Consider the following 11,908-nt stretch of genomic DNA (forward strand, 5'->3'; position numbering starts at 1 on the left):
AGTTATTTGTGCAGGGAAAGCTGGTAAGGGGGAAGAGAGATGGCAGAATAATCGACCAAGCCCCCTGCCCTTGCAGCTTTAAAGCCCATTTACTGTCTAAATCTGGCTCTGCTGCTCTCTAACCTGACTTTTATTTTAGCTAAAAGGCCACAGTCCCTCTCCCTCTCTTACTTACATTGCAGGGATTTGGATGGTAATTGGGCTGCGGTCAGAGAACACATGAATACCGGGTCAGCCACTCTGAGATCCATACGCAGAGAGAGAGGACACCTGGCAGGAGAAGTGGAGGGGTGTCATCGCTGGATGATTGCTTACCACTCCTGCAATTAAACTATTCACTTACAACTATAATTAAGAATGCCTAAAAATAAATCTATATCAAATAAAAAATTAAAATGTTGGCCTAGTACAGTGGTTCCCAACCTGGGGGGCGCCAAAGATCGCAGGGGGGGCGCCAGGCCTCAGATGATTTGAGGCCAAATGTCATATTTAGACTTTTTTTTATTTTTTAAAATATGATTGTAACGCAATACATGATTGTCACTAAAATGTCTCTACATTACAATAAAATATACAAAATAATTGATTAATTAATTTGAATACAAATTCAAGTTAGTAGCTTTTAAAGGCATAAAAAGACAGAAATGTATAATTGTTTCTTTAATAGAAATGTTTCTTCTGCCCGTAAAGTGTCCAAACCGGGCTTGTCTGGATAAATGCATTTTTAAAACATAGTCATTGTCCATGCCGGTTTCAGTTGGATTATTTGTCACAGTTGCTCCGGTCAGATCGGTCTCCTCCATTTTGTAGATTATTTGACTTTTGAATCCACATAAACACATCGGCAAAATCCGGCTTACTTTGAGCATGTGTTTTAAACAGTTTAATCCCTTTGTGAATTGTTTCCACTTGCGCCGTCCTTTAATTTCTTCATTCAGCGGGAATCCAAAGGAATTAATCCTGAGTCCAATAACCATCAAAGTCACTCCAATAGTGCTCCTTAATTACGCTTTCACCCTCCTTTAACAACATACTTCACATTCATCCAGTTTGTGACAGTAGTTGTAGCATTTTGAGACTTTTAAACTTTAATTAGCGCTGTTGCGCCCGCCCCCCCCTTGTGTGTGTGTGTTGGGGGGGCGTAACTTCCAACAGGAGTCATTTTGGGGGGACCTTAGGGAAAAAAGGTTGGGAACCACTGACCTAGTAGACACTATTAAAAGTTTAGGTATGCCCAAAATGACAGCATTTCAACTTTAAGGATACTTGTTTAAGAAACTGCAGCAATGCGTCCAGTAGATTTTGAGACCACTCACCTAAAACACAAGTCAACCTCATCGTGAAATCAGAAGATTATCGAAGTCATCATGAATACCCGGTCAGCTCTGCCATCTGTACTTTACAGACCCTGAGATCCATACAGAGAGAGGACACCTGGCAGGAGGAGCGGAGGGGTGTAATTGCTGAATGATTGCTTACCACTCATGCAATTCACCTTCCACTGTAATTAAGGAGGCCTTAATCAGCATTTTAATTTAGTTGCACAAGGATCAGAAAAAAACTAAAAAGTAGAGTTATACAGTAAATAAAAACAAGACTAAGAATCTAAAGCCATGCTTGCGGCTCAGTGACGATGCCCTGAAGACAGCCGTTTTAGATCTAAATGATAACATCAGCATTTAAACATGCTCATGTTTAACATGTAAAAATGTAAAAAAAAAAGAGGTGGACCCAAAAAACTCAGAGGGTGATTTAAGCTTGACCAGTTCTGTGAAGGTGACCGTTATAATCACATGATCAATTGTGAAATTACTCTGTTTATTCAGATTAATTCGAGTTGAATACAAAAATGTCTAAGGTTAAAGGCAGGGTCATAAAGGCCCTTTGCATGCAGATGAGACGGGGCATTCAGGAAGATAAAGACACTAACAACTAATTATCGCCTTACTTTGCATGGGTAGCTGCAATTTTTGGAACGACAAAATGAAAAAGGGGCAATCAACAACTGCTCTTTTCCTTAATGACATTTTAATAACATCCTATTCCCAGTTGTTTTATCCAGCTCCTGACGGAAGACTCTGTTGATACCATGGCAATCACTGCACACCCAGACATGTGCTGAATATTGTATATCAGCACACGTCTCAATATCACTGACATAGTTGTTTATTCATGTTGATGTCACTTAACTCTTACTAAATGTTAAGGGGGCCTTATGAGGCTCGTCTTCAGCTTCATATTTGTATTTTGTGTCTCTACTGTGACATGTCTCCATGCTTTATTGTTCAAAAAGGTCTTTATTTTTCTCACACTGCCTGTGCTGCAGCACCTCTTTTCACCCTCTGTCTGAAACCAGAGCCCAGTCTGCTCTGATTGGTTAGCTGACCCGGCTCTGTTGTGATTGGTCACCCGCATAGAGATGTCCTGACCATTAGCCTATCAAGTATGATGTGTTGGAGCGCTAGCCAATAGGAGGGCGAGTGTTACATGGTGATGTCATTATGTAACGGAAGTAAACAAAGGAGTCCTATGGAGGCGTTTCAGGCAGTGGGGTAGTGTGTGGGAGAGAAACTCAACTGGAGGAAACCATTTACATGCACTAAAACCTATATTACACACAGGAAAGGAAAAAACCCCAAAAGTGTAACAGAGCCCATTTAACTGTTCCTAAATGTTAAATGGAAATCATAGAATCTTTGACTTTCTGTACCGTGGCTTTTATTTAGCCAGAAACATTCTGTTCCCTTTTAAGTACTTCAATGCTTCAGGCTACACAAATGTGTTCCTTGTTGCTAACATGTCACCTAAATTTGTATCACAAAGCTAGTGTGATCTGCAATGCAAGCGTCTGAAGAGAAGACAACAACAGTGTTTGTCTGTGCTCGCATGCTGTCTTTCATTGTCATGGCAGAGTATTTTCTTTTATAGAGGGAATGTTTCAGGCTTTAATATATCCAATATATTTTAGATTGCACTTAAGAGTCATCCTCTTTGATCAAGGGCCTTTTTCACGGCAGACATTTTGTCATGTACCTGTAGCAAAAGCACAGGTTTTAATAATGGCTCAGTTGCATTTAGCTATTTCAGTCTTAGGTTCCTTGCATTTTGCATTTTGGACCACTTCCACACTGCAATGGCTTACAGGGACACTTTAATTTAACAGAGCCATTGCTAACGTTATTAGTTACACTCTTCCTGCAATAATAAGTTAAAACGTCTACTGTAAAAAGGGTCTATTAGCCTCCAAGCTCAGAAGGATATTCTAAGTAAAAAAGCTGTTAAACTTTCATAAACTCAAAGTCCATAACAAACTATTCGGTGATGCTGGCCGTGTCTTTTTAAGCCTTGAGGCATTACAAAGTCATTACATAAATCATTTGAAAGTCAACAGCTGAGAAGCCCAAATATGTAAAGCTGACTAAACCGCGCATCATTCCTAACGGATTTCAATCTAACCTAATTCGGTTTCAATTCAAACCACCCCCTCGTGTATAAATATTGATTTTATTCCAGAATAGAGCATTACTTCGGGCAGTTTTTCTAATAGAAAGTACTGGATGAGTAAATGTTGCCTGGCAACCGAATGTTAAGTTAAAGAAAACTGACCTTTTGTCTAATGCTACAGGATGAGTGCACACAATATGCACTGACAATGATTTTGCATATAATAAGTCTTTCTGACAGTGACAGCAAATGTTCTTTTCATTACAGTTCTTGGGCAGCAGGTGACCTAAATATGATCACAGAGAAGATGCAGCAGGTAGAGTTAAGGCAGGAAAGCGAGTAAACAGGTACCACAGCCTGAAGGCAATATTCCACTCTGAGATTTTTATGAAAATACTAACCTAGATATTTACTGAAGTGCTAATAAAGGAATGAGCAGCAGCCGTGCAGGCAGGTGGCTGCAGACGAGACATTCAGGGGAGGTCAGCGCACGGAGGAGGAAACTGGTGGACAGGTGGGTTTCAGACGTGTGTGGAAAATAATACACTATGAAGAGAATTTGAAGCTGTAGGTGGGGGGGTGCAGGCATCTCCATGACAACGTTAGACACCTTCAGTATTGTTCTATCGAAGCTGATGTGCACAGAGCTGCATATTGATTGTGCCTGCCAGACATGGCTGGTGCAGATTGGAAAGTGAACATCCTACTGTCAAGCTTTCATGTACCTCAATTTATTCAGTGATCGTGATGTTTTGTTAAATTATTGTTCCCTTGTATCTTGTCTTCAATATTTTCCCTTGAGGATTTTGCAAATGGAGCAAGAACAATGTCAGACGTAAGCTGACAATAAAGTATTATCGTATCTGCAGTAAAGTACAAGGACTAAGAGTGAAGGTGTTGACACTCTTTTCTCAGCAGTTCCTCAACTCTCTGTCTTCAGTGTCAGCTAAGGGTCAGCAGGGTAGACTATGGTTGTGTTCCTGCTGTGCAATCAAAGATAACAACAATTATTTTTGACTTCAGCTCAGTAGCAGGTAACAGCAGCCTCCTGAGCAGCAGCAGCTCTGTGTGGAGCCCACGGGGGGATCATGTACAGCAGAGTGCACACGGCCCCATCCACCTGCTGCTGACCTGTGTCTCTGCCTATTGTTGAGTGACTGCTACCAGATATGTGTTAGGAAAACTGGCCATGTGACTGACATTTTTATATGTGAGGTGGGGGCTGTGGGGAAGGAAGTGTGTGGTTACTTTTGTAGTCGCTGCCCACCTGCTGTTTACTGGAACACATGGTTATGAAAGTAGGAAACTTCTTAACATTCAGATGTCACTGCATATTAAAGTGCTTTAGTTACTGATTTCAGTGATTATATATAATGAAACTGTACATAGTTTACACATCAACGTTTCACTGACTTTCAAACTGACTTTCTTCACATAAATTGCTGTACAGAAAGGGATCTGGGCAGAAAATGGAAAATCTGTGGGTGTGGAGTTAGAAAGAAGTGAATTTAGCAGATCTGTGTAGCCCGCTCCTCATCTCTGCTTGAGGCTAGCAGCCCAGGATTACATTGCTGAACTATGGATACTCTTGCATTGTGGATAGGTGCCAAGTTGTGAAGAAGAAAGAAGAATGTGTGGAATAAAACAAGACACAACGCCTGAGCTTTCATGTATGGTCGTTTATAAAGAATGGACCAAAACACAAGGACTGCTTTTGAGTGCAGAAATAGCATTTTCTTATTCTAGTGGGCCTTGTTAGACTACAGTGATAGACAAAATGTGTGTCCCGCCTGTGAAAGGCTGTCAGGCTGCACAATCTAACACATGGAAGTGTGTGTTGGCAAAGTACATTGCTGCCTTCCACAGTGTCCTTTCTGATCCAAACAATGGGTTTATTAACAATCTGAGATGTCCACATTTTGTGCTTTAAACTTATTTTAAAGGGGCTTATTTTCAGAGAAAGAAAACTCCCTCTGGAGGGAACTTTGAGATGTTATCCTTTGCAGACCATGCACAAAAACCTATATAACACACTACAAGAAAATGAAAACCCCAGGAAGCATAATAGGGCCTGTTTAAGGAATATTCTGCTAATTTTAAGCCTGTCTTCTACCGTTCAGAAAGTTAATTTAATTCAGCGGCAGGTTGGGTAATGGAAATATTCATCTCAGAGCCGGGTGTATTGTAAATGTGTGGAGGAGAGGGACTTTAAATCTGTCATGAAGTCATCTGCAACAGTAGCAGCTGTGAATTTAAAACCCTTTAATACTGTCTCCTTATATCTCACAGTAATAGATGTGTCTATTATTACTTTGTAACTGATGAGTAGGGCCCGGCACATTTCTGGTAACATTTGTGTTTCAATGTTTTTTCAGGGACAATTGTGTCAATGAGCACATGTTGTGTTTCATTTTAGTGACATAACCAGCACATATTGAAGGTCAGGGACCTCCTGATGTGTGAAACAGTTATAGTCCCACTGCTCAGTGTTTTAACACACTGTCAGCCTCACCACTCAATAATGACGATGTTATTGAATATGTTTCCTGGAGTTTCTCTCCACCATCCCACTAGTTGGTATTTCACAATGGACTTTAAAAGGATTAGCACTCTGGCTGCCAACAGCCACCAGCAGACGGAGGGGTGAAATTGTGTGTGTGTGTGTGTGTGTGTGTGTGTGTGTGTGTGTGTGTGTGTGTGTGTGTGTGTGTGTGTGTGTGTGTGTGTGTGTGTGTGTGTGTGTGTGTGTGTGTGTTTGTGTGTGTGTGTGTTGTTGTGTTTGCTGTGTGTGTGTGTGTGGTGTGTGTGTGTGGTGTGTGTGTTGGTGTGTGTGTGTGTGTAGGTCCGTGTGTGTTATATGAAACCCATAGGCAGGTCTGGCTCCTCTCATATAAGCCTCATGCCTCAGAGACTTATGAGATGATGTGATGGACTGGGCTTTTGTGGTGCACTCAGTCGTAGCCTTCTGCTATGGCCAGTGACCTTGTCAGGCATTTACTCAAAGATATACTGCGCCATATGATACAATCTGTTGATTGGATTGTTCATTGTCACTGTCATATTTTATTTAGCATCTTTACATGCAGGTATTTTCTTCTCCAGAGACTTTATTTGTTGATATTCTACCTCCCCACGGTGTATACATGGACCGTTTTGTGTGCCTTTTGCAGTGCTAATAGCTGTTTAAGTGTTTTGAGAGGCTGCAATGGTTTTCCTTTTTTATGCATTTTCAGTTGTCTCACTATGAGGTCTGATGAAAACAATCTGTTTCCAATTTAACTGTTTTCATTTACAATGCATGAAATAGCTAGAGAGCAAAACAACTGTCAAATATGAAATTGACTCACAGCTATTCCCTTTTTGTGTGTGCTGGCATATGACTGCTTGTGAGGTACAGTCCCCCCCATTGTAAATCGAACTGTTTCAACTGACTAAAGACTCAGTCCTTTGAGAATTAACTTGAGCTCCAGCTTTAATTTAGCTGCTGTGCCGGGTCAATTATATTTTATAATAGTAAATCCTCTCATTTGGAGTGTTTGGAGGGGAATTGAGTTCAATTAATTTGTCTCACTGTTGTTCTCCTTGTCTCTCCCTCTCATTCTCTCTATCCTCCCTTTTGCCCTCCCGTTCTCTTTTCTCTTCCCCTCTTCTCTCTCTTCTCTCAGGTGTCTGGCCCAGTGATTCAGCCCCGGACAGGAGCAGGAGGAAGCCGTGGAAAGGAGGGCCATGGGGGTGAGTCTGGGCCAGGATGTAGGCTGGCTCCTGCCTTTCCTGTTCTTGCTTCTCATGATCACAGTGTCACCCAGCCATGCTCAAGGATGTCCCCAGCGTTGTGATTGCATTGCGAAACTCAAGACTGTGTCCTGTTTCGGTAAACGCCTTTCCTCACTGCCAGATGGCATCCCAGGGGACACCAAGACCCTGGACCTCACCGGGAATAAACTTCGCTGGGTGGAGCATGGTGACCTGCTCCCATTTACACGTCTTGAAAAGCTGGACCTGAGTGAGAACATGATCAGTGTCCTCGAACCGAATGCTTTTTCTAGTCTCCAGAACCTCCAGTCACTTTCACTGAGGAGCAACCAACTGAAGCTGGTCCCCATGGGGGCTTTCTCACGTCTCTCCAACCTGACTTCATTGGACCTCAGTGGGAATAAGATTGTAATTCTTTTGGACTTTACTTTCCAAGATTTGAAGAGTCTGACAAATCTGGAAGTTGGAGACAATGATTTAGTTTATATTTCCAACAAGGCCTTCCTGGGTCTAGTGGGGCTGAAGGAGTTAACCATTGAGCGGTGCAACCTGACGTCTGTGTCCAGCCAGTCTTTGTCCTACCTGCAAAACCTGGTGACTCTGCGTCTGCGCTACCTCAGCATCTCCAGCTTAGAGGACCAGAACTTCCGTAAACTGGGAAACCTGAAGGGCCTTGAGATCGATCACTGGCCCTTCTTGGAGCACATTGCCCCTCACAGCCTGCAGGGTCTCAACTTATCTTGGCTGTCTATAACTCACACTAATATAACCACTGTGCCCACCTCCGCCCTACGCAGTCTGGCACATCTCACCAGCCTCAACCTCTCCCACAACCCCATCTCTGTGCTGGAGTCCTGGGCGCTGCGGGACCTTATTAGGCTGAAGGAGCTGCATCTAGTAAACACAAATCTGGTGGTGGTGCAGCCATATGCGCTTGGTGGTCTTAGGTCCATCCGTCTTCTTAACTTCTCCAATAACGGCCTGGTGTCCCTGGAAGAGGGAGCCTTTCAGTCCGTCAACACTCTGGAGACGCTGCGTTTGGACGGGAACCCTCTGGCCTGCGACTGCCGCTTGCTATGGATCCTCCAGCGCAGGAAGACCCTTAATTTTGACGGCGCCTCCCCAGTGTGCATGTCACCCGTGGAGGTGCAGGGACGGGCGCTTAACGCTTTTTCCGACTCAGCTCTCTTTGATCACTTTACCTGCCAGAAGCCCAAAATCCGCAACAGGAAACTGCAGCAGGTTACTGCCCGTGAGGGACAGGTGGTGTCTTTCATTTGCAAAGCAGAAGGTGAGCCGGCACCGATGATATTCTGGATCTCTCCTCAACGCCGCCGCATCACCACAAAGAGCAGTGGCCGCCTCACAGTGTTACGAGAGGGCACTTTAGAAATACGATACGCACAGGTGACAGACAGTGGGACCTACATCTGCATAGCTAGCAATGCTGGTGGCAATGACACCTATTTTGCCACACTTACAGTCAGTGGGCTGCCTCTAGATGCAGCTCTTATGGCCAACCGCACGTATTATGCTGGAGACCTTAATGACACAAATCTGAATGACACCAGAGTCTTCTTGAAGTTTACTTTGGACCTACAGACCATCCTCATATCCACGGCTATGGGCTGTATCATGTTCCTGGGGGTGGTTCTGTTCTGTTTCATTCTGCTCTTTGTGTGGAGTCGAGGCAGAGGGCAGCACAAGAACAATTTCTCAGTGGAGTATTCCTTCAGAAAGGTGGATGGACCCGCTGCCAGTGGAGGGCAGGGTGGGGCACGCAAGTTCAACATGAAAATGATTTGATTATTCTGGACTGTTTCTCTCATTAGTGTTGTTTACAAGCAGTTTCAAGCTGAAGGGACAATAAACTGGATTAGACTTTGTGCTTGAAAATCATTTAATACTGTTATTTATAGGACATTTTATTGAGGAAAAGGTTTGTTACCAAAACTACTGTATACACAGTATGAGATCAAGAAAATCTGCATGGATTTGATACGTGTATTTCTATTGCTTAGTTGTGCGTTGTCATTTATTTGCAGAAGAAACCTGGATCATTAATGTGTAAAAGATGTCTCGAATAGACTGTTAAAAGGAACAAAATCAGTCCCACCAGTTTTTAACCTCGACAAATCTCTTGCCAACTCCATCCTCCTGCCCTACAAGGAACTCTGTCCCCTTCATCTCGCTGCTCCATCTGAGGTGATGCAAGGTCTCCAAACTCATGAATACATTATAACAAGGTGGTGCTCAATGAATGCCAATAACTTGCCAATATGTATTTGAATAGTTCCAGCTATATACTGCATATTTAGACGTATTTACAGTCAGGACTTTAGAGCACTTTTGTCACATAAATACAAAAGCGCTTATTTTTTGCTGATGCTAGGTTTGTATAGATTACATTATAATCTGCAACACTGCCAATTTGACTGGAAAAACACCATAAAATGTGGTAAAGGGAAGTGACTTCTCATTGGATACCACTAAACGTTGGTCCAAGCCGTTTTAATCACAGACAGCACTCTGCCGGTTAGGTTTTCAATTGTTTATTCAGTACACTGTTCTGTCCTCCTGGTATAAAAAAAAACGTTTGTAAAAGAAAAACGCATGTACAGAGTTGGCTTCTTACTTTGTGTATCATTTGTATATTTAAGACTTGTTGGGATGCGTTCATCCCTAAGCTGAGTTGTATAGGTAGAATACATATATATATACTGTATAGGATGTATTATATGTTTTGTTATCATTGATATACTTGTGATTGTTTAGTACTGTGATCAAACCGATGTTTCAATTCTACTGTAATTCTACCGTTAAAATATCTTTTTGACGTCATTGATGTCGAATCCACCTTATCATGTCCTCAAATCCCTGAGCTCACAGAAAAAATCATGAAGGGCGTTTACATCAATTTTCCGCTCACTTGTCTATTTTTGGTTGTAGATGACAGTGGGGAACCAGAATGACCAGTGAGATGTTAAGTGGGTTCTCTTCAGGACTTTCAGTCACGCAAGCGTACAATTAAAATACAATGAAGGTCATAATGTAACAGAGGGAGGAGAGCTAGAGAAGGTGACATCGCTTCAATAAAACAAAGGGCTGGATGGTAACTTGTAACAACATCCTGATAAACTGCAAAGCATTTTGTAAAAGTAACAATGGTTATGTAGATGATTCCAAACTGTTTCAAATATATTGATTAAAATAATACAAAGAATGTAAATCAGTGTATTTTGTTCCTTAGGATTAATAGTTAGTCCTGGCACGTATAGTACAGTTCAGTAGGCCTACATGTGTCAGTGTTGGGCCTTGCAAAGCAATTTGTGGTAGTTTCAATACTTTATGAAAGGCAGGAACTGGGAGTAATGCAGTGTCCTTCATAGTTCAGACAAAGCTTAGTGAGAGTGAGCACAATGAGTTCCTGTTAATATTCTCACCTCAAATAATATCTCGGTCGGAGTTAGGAACAAATATTCTGCAGCTGTAACAGCGTTACTCTGCTGCCCTCTGTTGCTCAGAGACAGTACTGAAGTCTACACTTTTAATGGAATTTGACCTACAGTACCTACCCAGCAGTATTTAAAAAATAAATTGATTCCTTCCTTGGCCTATGCTCTTTCACTAAGTTTCATGAAAGTCTGGCAGGTATATTTTCCGTAGTCTTGCTGACAAACACACAAACAAACCTAAAACAATATTTGTTCTTACACATGCAACGCACAACAATTTTAACAGATTAAATTCACAATATGGACATAAAGGTGGGGTAGGTAATTTTGGAGAAACCAGCTCGAGTGCGCTAGAATTTAAAAATACACAGCCGGAAAAAATCTGCCACTTCGTTACAGAGCCCCTCCTCCAACATATACGAACGCGCCGAACGCGCACATCAACAATGAGGGCACAAGATAAATTTGTGAACAGATGGAAGGCTGACAGGCAGGTAGGCCATCCAGTTACTTTAGGCGGGCCAGCTAAAATGATTGGTCGTGCTTTTTACAGCGCTACGGCTTCCACAGATTACATTTTTTTTAATGGATTTTTTTGTCAAAGAATTTAAGATATTCATTGCTATCGGGATGTTAAGAGCATTCCATGGAATATAATAAAAAGTGTACCTAAAGGCGGTTTCTCAAACTTACCTACCCCACCTTTAATAATTATGAACTGTAAATATGTTACCAGACTGATTTGACATCAGTTAAGTTTTAGAAGTGTACAGTAAAACAACAAAATACTTTTCATTGTCCTCTTCTGATGTCATCCTGTAAATATGAAAACCATTGTGTCTGGAAATTGTGCTAGACTGTTTTGTATTGTACTGTTTTATAAAAATGAAGCACACTCTTTATAAAGCATGCTTAATGTCTGCCATGGTGATGTCTTTGCCCTGTCCCATTTTTATAGCAGTCATCACGCAACACCGACATATAAACATACACCTGTGACCCCGTCACTGTGAAATAGTGTTGCAAATTTGTATTTTATTTCCAGGAGTTCTTCATATTTAAATGTATTAATCAAATGGATGGATGTCCCATGTACATGCCACATTAAGATACACTTTCATGATTCACTCAAGTTAGTGATGTTTGTATAAATACTGCATAGACATTATGAGAAGAGTTATTATTGTTCATTTTCTATGCATTCATCATAACAAAAATTACAAAAATAAAACACATTTTTGTGAGCACATACAAAT

General features: G+C 41.7%; 1 protein-coding gene across 2 annotated transcripts in view; it reads left to right on the forward strand.

The window, feature by feature from the left end:
• lingo3a (leucine rich repeat and Ig domain containing 3a) overlaps positions 1 to 11,168 on the forward strand; it is a 35,259-nt gene extending 24,091 nt beyond the window's left edge. For both annotated transcript variants that reach the window (XM_010777266.1, XM_010777265.1), the window contains one exon: positions 7,110 to 11,168. In XM_010777266.1, the coding sequence (XP_010775568.1) occupies positions 7,171 to 9,003 (1,833 nt within the window). In that variant the 5' untranslated portion in view covers positions 7,110 to 7,170 and the 3' untranslated portion in view covers positions 9,004 to 11,168. The remainder of the gene's footprint in view (positions 1 to 7,109) is intronic.
• Positions 11,169 to 11,908: the final 740 nt, after the last annotated feature.

This window comes from Notothenia coriiceps, unplaced genomic scaffold, assembly GCF_000735185.1.
Source record: "Notothenia coriiceps isolate Sejong01 unplaced genomic scaffold, NC01 NC01_scaffold00017902, whole genome shotgun sequence".
Taxonomy (NCBI): domain Eukaryota; kingdom Metazoa; phylum Chordata; class Actinopteri; order Perciformes; family Nototheniidae; genus Notothenia; species Notothenia coriiceps.